The 13,379-nt window shown below is 34.5% G+C and overlaps 3 protein-coding genes across 24 annotated transcripts in view; 1 reads left to right on the top strand and 2 right to left on the bottom strand.

Moving 5' to 3' along the window:
- The first annotated feature begins 209 nt into the window (after positions 1-209).
- On the top strand, positions 210-1,796 carry LOC109855265 (protein-S-isoprenylcysteine O-methyltransferase). The gene is made up of 3 exons (XM_020429318.1): positions 210-550; positions 631-1,110; positions 1,204-1,796. The coding sequence occupies exons 1-3, from the start codon at positions 353-355 to the stop codon at positions 1,384-1,386; spliced, it is 861 nt and encodes a 286-aa protein (XP_020284907.1). The 5' UTR covers positions 210-352; the 3' UTR covers positions 1,387-1,796.
- Positions 1,797-4,413: 2,617 nt separating this feature from the next.
- On the bottom strand, positions 4,414-9,423 carry LOC109855261 (basement membrane-specific heparan sulfate proteoglycan core protein-like). The gene is made up of 5 exons (XM_020429310.1): positions 7,748-9,423; positions 7,242-7,608; positions 6,623-6,824; positions 6,169-6,519; positions 4,414-5,102 (listed from the first exon to the last, which is right to left on the bottom strand). Exons 1-5 carry the CDS (start codon positions 8,126-8,128, stop codon positions 5,051-5,053), a joined length of 1,353 nt encoding a protein of 450 aa, XP_020284899.1. The 5' UTR covers positions 8,129-9,423; the 3' UTR covers positions 4,414-5,050.
- An 87-nt stretch (positions 9,424-9,510) lies between these two features.
- The window catches only part of LOC109855259 (basement membrane-specific heparan sulfate proteoglycan core protein), a 170,672-nt gene continuing 166,803 nt past the window's right edge, over positions 9,511-13,379 (bottom strand). For all 22 annotated transcript variants that reach the window (XM_020429298.1, XM_020429294.1, XM_020429289.1 and 19 more), the window contains 6 exons: positions 12,311-12,583; positions 11,871-12,022; positions 11,433-11,740; positions 10,873-11,342; positions 10,403-10,568; positions 9,511-9,790 (listed from right to left, as the gene is read on the bottom strand). In XM_020429298.1, coding sequence (XP_020284887.1) covers positions 9,670-9,790; positions 10,403-10,568; positions 10,873-11,342; positions 11,433-11,740; positions 11,871-12,022; positions 12,311-12,583 — 1,490 coding nt within the window. In that variant the 3' untranslated portion in view covers positions 9,511-9,669. The remainder of the gene's footprint in view (positions 9,791-10,402; positions 10,569-10,872; positions 11,343-11,432; positions 11,741-11,870; positions 12,023-12,310; positions 12,584-13,379) is intronic.

Here is a 13,379-nt window from a genome sequence, read left to right on the forward strand (position 1 = left end):
ACCGTATGTTGGAATATTTATAATTTATAAATATCTGTTGAATAATATTTCGATAATGTTCTGTAGAAATGAATATAGTTATATAAAATGATATTGTACAATGGTTGCAGCATATATTATAAAAATGTTAGCATGTGGTAGCTTTTTATGCACTTACTCTTTTTTGTTTCACTTTGGTTCTAAGTTCTAATGGGAATTGCAGAACCAGTGCGCGCGCATATAAAGCTGACGTTCTGACCTAACCGTTAAAAATCGTTGCCGGTGTAGTTAGAGAGATGAAAATCTGCATTGAGGTTATTTATCAATTCAAAAAGAGGATATAGTTTACCGAGAAGTTAAATTGTCCAAAAAGATGCTATGCCGTGATGGAATCCTCAGTCTGTGCTGTTTTATTGCAGCGGGATTAATTTCGCTTCTACCTGAGTTAGCGTTCAGGTTGGGATTTGATGTTTACACAGTGTACTTTACAGACACTTGGTCTTTACACGCGGCTCAATACATTTTTATAAATGTAATCGCACTTCTGGCATTTCGCGGCTTTGCTTATCAAGTAAGAGAGTTGTTGTTGTTATATTATTTTACTTTATTTCATATTTCACACTAAAAAAAAAAAAAACATTTTCCGTGCAGGTAGCGATAAGAGCGTTGTTGCTTGGATATGTCGTTGGAATTGGTATTCTAATATGGATTAATGCACCACCAACTTGGAAGATATTTGGAATTTATATGACAGTGCTGGCAAGCTTTCATTATTCGGAATTTCTAGCAATAGCTTGGACAAATCCATTGTCGTTGTCAATTGACAGTTTTATTCTCAATCACAGTGTGGCTTATGGTGCGGCGGCATGTCTGAGTTGGATAGAATTTTTGGTAGAAAGGCATTATTTTTGCGACATAAAACTGCCTTCACTTGCATCTTATTTTGGATTGATATTGTGCATATCAGGTGAGATCCTGAGAAAACTAGCTATGTGTACGGCAAAGCACAATTTTAATCACGTCGTGCAAAGTGAGAAACATGACAATCACGAACTTGTTACGCACGGTGTGTACAACTTGTGTAGACATCCTAGTTACGTAGGATGGTTTTATTGGTCTCTAGGAACACAGGTGAGACTGCGATTTTTTTCTTCAGGTGTGTCTTATGTGTTTCTGTGTGCTTTTATATCGTACTGTTGATCATTTTTTGAATCTTTATTGCAGTTAATACTTCAGAATCCGTTCTGCTTGTTTGCGTATGCAATAATGTCTTGGAAGTTTTTCTATGAACGTGTACTGATTGAAGAACTATCGTTGTTAACTTTCTTTGGTGAAGATTATGTTGAGTACCAAAAGAGAGTAGGCACTGGGCTTCCTTTCATCTGTGGATATAAAATTGATTCATAGCGTTCTGTATTATAACTATGAAGTTTATTTCAACAAGTAAAATTTTGTATGACATCTGTATTAACTCCCGGAGGAGTTTGGAGGGTTAATTGGACTAAAATTATATAAAAAATCATATACATTTGACATATTTAACATATTTTTAACATTAAAAGATAGCATTCGCACATCTGATAATTTTCATCAGTTACATTTCATCAATTCAGTCTCATTTCATGAGTTAAATATACTTTTACCTTGTGATATACAATTATCTGATGTTTTACATTTTCTAATCTTTTTTGTATGTGTATAAAAGTTATAAGTATTTAAACCTACGTATTTATTTGTGCAAAAAATACGTTTTCCTTAACGTAATAATTGTTACCAAACGGTAACACTATATGCAAATCTTTCTGTGTACATATAAGAATTGTGTAAATAAATCTTTGTAATAGTTTTCTTGTATATATTTGGAAATAAATTTTATCCTGTTTTTTTGGAAAACAAATTGTGTGTGTTAAAAACTTGCTCCGAGAGTGTGCGAAGTATAAAACTTGACGAATACACACACGTTTTATTTATATATAAATACATATAATATATCTTGTGTGTGTGTGTAATTTTATTTCATCTGTCAAGTTTCATACTCAATTATATAGATCGTAGGTACAGACAGGATCTCTGCGAATCTGCAAACCAAATTAAAGAAATGTAACAATACACAATTTGTTAGCAAAATTATATTTATTGTCTCATTTTCTTTGAAGAATTATTATATAACAATAGAGTACATTTATTTATTTTCTACGGTAGATACTTTCAATAGGATTATATATACGGAGTGAAACAATACTAGATATTATCATCTGAAATGTCATTTTAAAAATAAGGTGTTCTGTTCTGGTGAGAGGATGTTAGTGATCTCAGTTATATACAACTCGAGAATAAAAAAAAAAAAAAAAAAAAAAAAAAAAAAAGAGAAAAAAAACATTTCAGAGATCGAAATATTTGTCGTTGCACTCTGTACATATAATGCAATTTATACATACATACTGTGATATTACGTAACTAATTTGCATGAACATTCAAAAGCGTTCATTCGATGTCGGAATATGGTTAAAGAATGTTAGAATATAATACAAGCATATATAAGTGTTTTTCTTTCTGTACATGATCATTTACAAGTGTGTTAATATAATAAAATCGTATAGCAGACGCGTAGACAAACTTCCACGAGAGCTATGATACACTAGTTTATTTCGTGTGTCACACTTTTTAAATAAAATTTCGGAAAAGCAAAAAATAAAAATTTCAGTAAAAATTTTATTAAACAATATTTCTAATTCGTTAATCGGATGTGATGACAGATTGCACACATTTTTAGAGCAATAAAATGTCGAATGACGCAATAATAAACAAATTAGTACTTTGCAGTAAATTCTATATAAGAATTTTAGAGAATAAAAAATATATAAGTAAGAATATACAAAAATATATATAAAATTATAGAAAATTTATAAAGTAGACGATATATATATAGAAGAAAAATCAATACTTGCATTGTGCCTTCAAGGCTTCTAGTATATTTTTAATAGTTATATATGTATATATTAGAGATATGTTTTTTGTATATATTATATATAAAAAAAACTTACAAAATGAATATTGCACGAGAGAAAACGTATTTAGATTAATTATAGTAAATGATTATAACGAATTATATAATAAACGAATTTAGATTGAAAAAAAAAAAAAAAACACGTGATTTTACTGCTTAACACAAAAATACGATATAAAATACGTGATTTAGATAATAGGTAATGTAATATATTGCACTTTTTTGAATAATATTCTCAATAATGATCAATCTACTTGCGCAAATATTTGGCGATCGAACAATACAATTACTTTCAAATTGTACATTTTACTTTCATAATGTCTTTAATATATTAGACAGTGTATTAGAGAACGCTAATTATACTGTTTGCCATATCTACGCATGTTTCTCATCATATCTCTCTTTCTCTCTCTCTCTCTCTCTCTCTCTCTCTCTCTCTCTTTATTCGGTATAAATTTCATACACAAGTATAGCAGCACACATTTTACCTACGCCAATTCTTACTCTATCGTGATTTTCTCTCATGTATACTTTTTAATTATTTATAATATATCACGAGAACTTAAAAATTCTCTCCTTAATAAGAAAGTTCGATGATGCTTCGGTTACGCGCACAATAAATTTATTCACTTCATATACTTATTTATTCTTGATTATCGATCTATTGCATTAAAATCACATGTAAGCACCTACACATATACGATATAAATGATAATATTTATTCATCATGGTATGAGTGCAATCTAGATTTTGTGAGATCAATGCTTATCAATTCTTTGATTATTTATGTTATTTCTTTCTTCGGAGAATCTCTTATCTTTTTTCACGACGATTCGTGACATTTAGCAATCAATGTTGAGGAGTAATGTTAACGTACATATATGCACGTACGTGTTTTTTTTTTCCCGCCAAACCGTAAGATCTCGATGTCTCGCGTAGAGAGAGAAAAAGACGTTAATTGTTTTTCTCCTAATGTACGAAATGGTTTTTGGCTGTGACGATAATTTATTGTCGTAATTGGTAATACATACGAGGGAAACATCATAATCTTATTAAGACGCTTTGATTACACTCATACGCTAGTGAATAATAATTTTATTCCTCATGCACGAGATGCAAAATCTGTTTCATCATCGTGTTTATTTTTTTATTTTATTTTTTTTCATTTTTTACTTTTTTTTAACAATAGGAATAAATCAATATTTATATATATATGGCAGTGAAAAATTATAGACTCTATATGTCTCATCTAACGGATTTTTTTCCATCTCATCAGTCGCTGCGTCTGTACTGTTCCGTATAATCCTCTAGCTGACTAAAAAACCAAAAATGCCGCTAAGCTTGTCGATTATTTAAAAAAATACGGTAAAGGCAAACAAGAAAAATATCAGGAAATGTAAAATCTATGTATGTATATGTATATATTGTTTTTTTTTTTTTTTTTTTTTGTTCATTCGTTATATTCAACGAATTGAACGATATCTATCTTGTCGTACAAATAAAGCGGTATAAAACGTTATAGTTATACTTCAATTATAAAATATTAATAGCAATATATTAGTGCGGTTAGACTTTGTATATAACTATATGATATAAAATTGTTTTTTTTTTGTTTTCGTTCACTTTCAAAACTCGTTCGCTTTCATACGTGTGTCTCTCTTTCTTCACATTTTTTTGTCCTGCTGAAAGTTGCTCTCGTAATAGATTTTAGTAAAATCAGATAAATGCGCTAAATACTTACGTTGCTTTACTTTTTCGATTTTTTTTATTTTTTATTTTTTTTATTTTTTTATATCCGATAGAACGTTCGAACCAAAATTCATCTTATTGCAACTGAAAAGTGTGAGAAGTCTCGAAATTCACACAAATTGTTCTCTGTCGTCAAACGTTTGATTCAGCTACCAACATCAGACTTGCTTTTGATCTTTCATAATTGTCACGTGTTCGTCGAAGAAAACATCAGATTTGGCGTTAACACACTCATTTACATTCATTTTTCATCATCAATGATCGCTCGCGACAACAATACTTGCGCGTTTCTTACATAAGTGCATCTCTTTCTCTTTAGTAATATCCGTCGAGGTCACCACGTGCTGTAGATCTATCAGTTCGATTACTGTAAAATAAACAAGACAACATTTCAGAATTTATAAATAATCAATAGCGAATAGTTATGTTACGTAAAAAAAAAAAACAATAGCACACTACAGCGTGCTATTTACGATGGAAAAAAAAAAAAAACAAAAATTATATTTGCGTAGTGTTAACATACCGTAGTAGTTTTGCCGCGTTACTTCCGACGTCGGTTAAGCGTTAAATAATTTACAAATTTATTAGCTGTACATGTGTTGTATGCAAATTTTTCTCGCGGAAATACACATCCCTCGCTCGGACAAAAGCGTTTACTGTACAATTTTCGTGCTCGCTCGGACAAAAGCGAATCTCCAAAGTAAGATATGTGTATTTCCGATAATTATATATATAAGGTAAAAGAGTCTGATGTCTCGCATATAAATACTCTGTATATATATTATTTAGCTCAGTAAGCCTTTGAGAACGTTAACCGCGTCTACGCACAACAGCGTGAAAAGTACACTTTGTTCCTTAATATCTCTAGTCAAAGCGATTAGATTTTGTAATATGATCAACAACGAGTAACTCGTTATGTCGTACGCGGCTAAATTTGACGCGGGTTTCGGATGAATAATGTTCACCGGCGGTGGCGGCACAAACGCATCGAATACGTCCGCGTCCGCATCCGTGAATACTAACGAGGATGGGATCCATCTTACTCTGAATAGCGTGTAAAATATCCACACAGCGAGATTAGTATTGTATTATTTAAACAAAAAAAAAAATTTTTTTTTAAATTATACATACGTATTATTTAAATAATTTCAAAATAATTTGAACACGTTACACACGTTTCTGATGTAGTTCCGCGTTTTTATTTGACGTGAAAAAAATTTTAAATGTTCGAATTATATTGAATTATTTTATTTTTATATTATTGTCTATATTTTATTGTTCAAATAATTTGAATTTCAATTAGTATTTTGATCGAGTTACTTGAAATGAATTGACTTGAAAATTCCGTTAGATCCTCAAGATTATATTCTTTTCACACAGATTTCTTTTTTATGTTTCGTTAATGTTACTTACGCCACAGCTGTACGTCTTACCTGATGCACGGCGAGACGTTTACTCCCCTGATAGCCTTCTCGCCGATATTAATAGCTCCGGAATCCTGCACCTCCAGAGTGTAAATGCAACCGGAGAATCCGTCGTGATACCTCCCGTAAGTCATCGCGTAATCCGGTAAACCGCCCAGATAAACGTTGCCTCTCGCGTTCAGAATCTGCTGAAGTCCGTCGCTTAAACCGCTCTCGGTGTGTTCGCCGTTCAGTTCGATGCTACCGTCGCTACCCTGACGTTTCAGAATTATTCTGTGTCGTTCCCCGTCATCAACGCGCTGAGCGGTGACGCGAATAACGGCCGGACCGGAACCCAAATTGTATTGATATTCTACGTATCTGTAAAAAAAACAAGACAATGTTAATTCTTTCTCTCTCTCAAAAGAGTTTCTATAATATTTCAAAAAAAACTAGATCAATCAAATTCAAAGATGTTACTTACCCATCTACTACAGCGACAGCGATGTAATCGTCGGGCGTCAGATCGTTCGGTGTTTGCCCATGCCACATGATTAATCCGTTGCTCTTGTTGGTACTGATCTCGAGGCCTAGAACTTCGCGTTCTTCTTCGTGCGTCATGACGGATCTGTCTAGTTCCAACCATCCGTCACCCCTGAAAGCGACGTCGTACGTGATCTCAGCCACTGCAAAAATATGATACATTACAATTATTTATATAATTTTATTTATTATAAGAATATATTTATTAATTAATATTTTCATAAAGTATATGAACAAGTATGTATTTGAATTATTTATACTTGGCTGAAAATGATCGAAATACAAAAGATCGAAATGTTCTAACTTTATTGAGAAGTCAATCAATTTAATTCTACTAATTTATCACAATCTAATTCTATTAATTACTACCTCCGGACTAGAGCTTTCAGATCTACTTTATTTTTGAATTTTTATTTCATATTATTGATCTTGTTTGAATTTGTTTAAGGTATATGGCAAAGTTAATATTTTTTTGTTTTAATAGAGAGATTGGGGATTGCAAAATTAAGTGATTGTTAAAAAAAAACAAAATACCGAATTAATTTGTACACTTAACGTACATTTTTCACAGTTCAGTCCGTTGTAACCGAGACGACAGTCGCACTTGTAAGATCCGTGAAGATCGATGCAAGAGCCGCCGTTTCTGCACGGCGTCAACACTTCGCACTGCTTCACCACGTTCTCGCAGTTACTACCCGCGTATCCGTAGTTGCATTCGCACGAATAATCGTACGCGTTTGATCTTTGACAGACCCCGTGAATACAAGGGCTCGATGCGCAGGGATTAAACGGTGTCGTTGGCGGTTGCGTAGTCGCCACCGTGGTAGTGTGAACCGTCTGATTCGGATGAGGCGTCGAACAGTCCTCGATATTAGCCGCGTCGATCGCCGCTTTCAATATGTCCACGCTGGTCGTCGAAAGTTCGAGCTATTGCGCCGAGGAATTTAAAAGACGGGGTAAAATAAAATTCCTCCCGCTTTTTTTTTTTTTAACTTCGAGTTTAAATAATAAAAAATTGAAAAAAAGTAAAAACAATTATCAATAATCTTGTTAATAATTTTCTCACCTCAGATACGCAACCCCTGAAGTTTTGATCAATACCGACTTTTTCGTTGACGGTAATTCTTCTGCGATCCACTCCTCCGATGTAAAGGGGTGTGTTTAGCGTCATGGTCTTCGAAGCACCTGGTGTTTTGCCTTCAACAACCGGCTGATCGTTAACGGTTAATTTGGCGTCCTTGAAATCTCGATTCACCGTCACGCGCGTCCATAAACCGGGCTGAACCGCCTGGGGTGATCTTATCGTTGCCATTCCGGAACCGATATCGTAACGAAACTCGACGTGCTTGTCCTTTATTATCAGCGCTGCAAAATCTCCGAGGCCTTCGTCACTTTGAGAACAATACATCAGGATTCCGTCCCCGGAGTCCGCGGGATTAAAACTCATGGCTACCCTTAGCCTAAAATTGGTCACAAAGATAAGATATAAAAATGCCTTTTTTTTTGTTTTTTATTCGTACAAGAAAAACAACTTTAAGCAAAGTACGTGTGTACGCGGTTTTATTTTGTTTTTATTTATTTATTTGTCGCAAAAACCGGAATTCACACACTCGCACACGTGTTCGCTTCAATTCTCGTTGACCAGCAAAATATTTTTATAACTTTGCAATATTTGTTCGACTTTTTTGTTTTTTCTAATAAAAACATGTTATCTCAAAATCGTTCTAACGGCATTTACATCTCGTGTGTCATTGAAATCGGGAATTTGTGCAATTAATGTAAGTGTATACGGAGTTATTTTTTTCTTTAACAAAGATGATTTCGAGGACTATATAAAGAAAAAGTGCAATTGAAAGCTTTCGTAGTATGCAATACATAAAAAAAAAAAAATACAAAAGCATTGCTACAAGCGATACTTCGAACAAAACAGACGTACCGCGCACACCCACACGAATAATGTTTTGGTCTTGAAACTTACCTTTTTCAAACGCATGCACTTCTACGTGGCGACGAACATAAACTTAAATTAAAATTGCTCGACTTACATTCACACTTTCGTTTTATTTGCTTTAAAAATATTTATTCGTATTATAGCATGAGTCCGCTGAGTATATAACGATTCGTTCTCGCACGTGACAAAAACACATTTTTATATATAATATATATTTATATATAATATTTATACGTATATAGAATATATGTATAATTTCTCAGATGGGAAAGGGGAAGAGCACGTAAGTACAAACATTTTACATATGCTGTCATATATAACTGTCATATACAGGTATGCGATTATATTATTATTATTATTATTATTATACGGACTTTGACATTTTTCTAAGCTTGAATCAGGGGGCAGAACTACCAGTTAAATGCAACTGATTTGGCAGTGACTTCACGTATGACTTTTAATAATTAATAAATGACTAAAGAGTGACGCGCGTTGTAATGTATTAATTAAAGAAGCTGTACAAAAAAACATTAATTACTAATTTGTTGACTGACTGATGTGTTCCGACGTTTTACAGCATCCGTGACAACATTCTGTGTTACAAAGAACTACGCACTACGCAGGCACGTTGCAAAATATCTTGTTAAAAAAAAAAAAAAAAAAAAAAAAGAATTCATTCATCTTCCTTTTAACGTAACCATCGCCACTACACGTAATCAAACAGAGAAAAAGAGGCAGTGAGAAGTTGCACAAAAAAATAATAATAATAAAAAATAATAAATTGAACTAATTAAAATTCTCTCGCGTAAACATACATATCTTTAAAACATTTTTTAAATATAGCTTCGTACATATACATATATATATATATATAAAATATATATACATAAATTTTATATTTATATTTATATATATATATATTTATATATATTTATATATAAAGGAGTAATTAGATCTACAAAGAGAAGTTTTATTATTGCTGTGATTGGATAAGTAATGACTCTCTAAATGCGTTTAAAATTGGTGCTAGGTCTGGGCTAATGTTTTGTGTGGTGCAAATTATTGTGGTGATGTGGCCTTGATCGTGGTTTCCTAACTTGTGCGTTGCGTAATCGTGATCGACTGTGTGTAGTAGTAGTGGTCGAACTCTCTCTTTCCCTGAAAAGAAGTTTAGTAATTAGGATGTTTGAGGATGTCTAGATGAGCTCGAGATTTAGTACCTATCTTCCACATTTTGTCGCCGAAAATCCATTATAATTCGAGTTCAAAAAGCGTAAATTTGTAACATGTTAACGTGTAATTTATGAGAAAATAACATTTACAGATATTACTTCTAATTATTTCTTATTATATTTGTGAGAAATATATTTCTAGTTTGTCATTACATTGAAATTCTCTCGAATTACTCCGCGTAATATTACTCGTTTTTAACAACTGCACAATTTTGTCATTACTCGATATCTGAAGTCTGATATATCAAAGACAACGCGTATTTGTTATTTTTACATTCGTTCCGCATTCGCAACGAAATTTCTCTTGATTTATTCGTTTTTTTTTTCTACGTCTTGTAAATACACACACGATGTGTGAAAATAAATTAAATTATTTAAAACTTAAAACATAATAAATAAATAGGACACATACAACCATTGTGACAATGTGTTCGATCCTGTGCGCTTGCGACATCGACTAAGAGCAATTAATTAAGTGTGATGCGTGCACGTTCATTAAATATAATACGTTTAATCGAGCGTGTGTGCGTAAACTCACCGTCTAAGAGCTTTCGGAGTTTCGTGCGCGAGGAAAGCTCTGTCGTCATGGAAAGCCGGGTCGTAGATATTCACCGAATGCTCGCATCGTGATCCTGTTTTCCCGGGCGGGCAGTAACAGTCAAAACCGGTTTCCTTGTCCACACATGTACCTTCTCCGCAAGCACCTGATATTATCCGATACACATATAAATTTTTAATAAATTTATTTTGCTATGTTTCTGTGTCAATATGCAATTTTTTTAGTTTTTGAAAGAACTTTTAGAAACAACAACAATCGTTTTATTTTTATCATCGATTAGTTTGTTTTTGCGAACGTGTATTTATTATGAAAAAAAAAATGTTCATAATTTTTCACAAACAAAAATGTAAATAAACCGCGAAATTTATTATTGATTTTACATTAGCGAATGAAATAGCGGATTGTGTCCTAAATCAGAGATAATAGATTTATATTAGGCGTCTGTGTACCCGGGTAACAGGATTGGCCGACGTTGTCGCAGTGTTTGCCGCTAAAACCGGCTCGGCACAGGCACGTGTATCCGTTCTTTGTGGCCGCTTCCTGACACACACCGCCGTTGTGGCAAGGATTCTCGGCGTGGCAGGTCTCGCAATTCGTGATTCCCACGCTCCCGGTTTGATTGCCAATTAGATCGACCTGCTTCTCGCCGAGAACCAGGCGGCTGATACACCCGACGAAGCCTGTGTTCGCCTCGACTTGTTTGTCGAGCCTGTTGTAGTTCGGAACCCCGCCGATATAAAGAGGTTCCTTCAAATCCAGACCTTGACGTCTGCCCACGGCGACCACTTTGTAAGGACCCTCGCCGTCGACCAGCATCGTCGCCTCCTTCCGATTGCGTTGGATCTTAATGGTGTGCCACTCGCTCAACGTAACAGGTTTGTCCGCGTTGATGGAAGCTGGCCCAGAGCCGAGATTGAATCTGTTGAGACGGTCGGCAATTGCGTTAACATGTTACTCGCAAAACGCTGTAGATGTAATGTTTTCTCAACGGTATGACGGTTTTATTTACTTGAATTGAGGATATCCGTTAATCAGAGACAACACAATGAAGTCGCCATTGCCGTTGCCGAATTCGTCGTTGTACAATAAAATTCCGTCGTAACTCTCCGGTTTGAAAGATATCTCGATGTTAAATTTGAGATAGGAATCCGGCAGAGGTGGGAAAGCGATGTAACTTCCGGGTGCCTGACTGAAATTGGGCACGACTCCTGTCACAACCAGCACCGTCGGCACTTCCCTCGTTTCCTGTCCGTTATTTCCAACGCAAATGTACGTTCCGGCATCCTCAGCCTTTACGTTTGTCAACTTCAATTGATTCTATGCGCACAAAACAAAAAAATAATACATGTAAGCACGTAAAAATACGTGTAACGCGACATCTTCTGAGATTCGACTAGATGTTGTCTAGAAATACATGTTTGACAAGATGTACGGGGTTTTTTTTTACCTCCGAAATCTGACTGTCGTGTGGCAGGAGTCCTCCAAGCTTGTTCCAGCGGAATTCTATCGGCGGCTCGAGATCAATACTGCAGTCCATTTTCACACTTGATCCGTACGGAGCGTATTTAGTTTCGATTGCTGGTTCGTCGTGAATTCCACCTGAGTAACAACAGACGGTGATATAATTTTTTTTTCTCTCTCTCTCTATTTTTTATTCAACAAAAATGCTACAAAATTGCTTTATAACTTTGCTGATTTTATACTTACACAATTACATAATCCAGATAGACACAAGAGAGCATTGGCAAAGAATTAAAAATCATTTTAATATAAAAATTATTTTTATATTAAAAGAAGAAAATTTTACGATATGTTAAAAGGTTTTACTGATTTTATATAGATGTGTGTGTGTGTTATTATTTATGCACATTTCTGAAATGATTATACCATGAACGACCAGGTTGATGTCCTTTTCGAATGTGCCCTCGGAAGTGTCCACTGTACATCTGTAGGGTCCGCTATCGATAACAGCTACATTTGTCAGCCTCAGGATGCTGTCGTACTCTTGAGCGTTTTCCGGCAGATTCACGTGGTTCGGTCTTGACCAGCGATAACGCGGAGAACCGCGCGTCCCGGTGCAGGTGCAGTGTATGTCGACTGTGTCGCCGATGTTTATCGGATCTTGAGAGACTTCGACACTTACCAGAGGCAGCGCGGCAGCTAGAATTGAATTTACGTATGTAGACTACACACGTTTTGACTTGTTTGAAGAATGAAGAAAAAACATATATCCCTTTCTGTGTTTTGTCGCTTATCGCGTAACACAACAAAACAGACTTTGCAACCTTCGACCGATCTCTGAAAAAAAAAAAAACGCTAAAGTCCGTTCGACGTGGTTTTGTTCTTTAACTTTGTGTTCGCGAAAAATTCGTAATTTCGACATTTTGAAAAAATCAGGCAATCTGATAAATAAAAAAATATTACGCGCACTGACGAAAACTATTTTAAGTAAAATACTTTTAGGTAAAGTAAAATTTTTAACTCTTTTACTTTTCCAAAAACATTAATAAAATACTTGTTGTTCAAATAAAGCAAAAGTTGCAAAAGGAAAATATAACAAAGAGCTATTTGATTTGATCAAAAAGTTCGTAGACATATTTTAGCACAGTATGCATATAACATGAAGAGAGTATATAAAAATTTGAAGAGTATATCAATTCAAACATATATATACTTCGTGCTGACAAGGACAGAATACAAATGTGCCACACTTCAAACGCAATCGGTGTGAGGAGACAAAGGGCTAAGGGTTCCGATTCCCCTCACCCGCGGTTATACTTTATCACTCTCTAGATGTGAAACAAAGATAAAATAACACTCGTATGCGCTCGAGTGGGGAATCGAAACGCACGCCGCAAGAGTGCGTGACATCTTACGGGATTTTTTGTTCTTTATATTCGGTTTTTTTTTTTTGGTTTTCGTTGCTCGAAATCTGAACGAACGCGCAAGAGTTTGG

The sequence above is a fragment of the Pseudomyrmex gracilis genome, unplaced genomic scaffold (genome assembly GCF_002006095.1).
Source record: "Pseudomyrmex gracilis isolate BER0280 unplaced genomic scaffold, ASM200609v1 scaffold_85, whole genome shotgun sequence".
NCBI lineage: Eukaryota > Metazoa > Arthropoda > Insecta > Hymenoptera > Formicidae > Pseudomyrmex > Pseudomyrmex gracilis.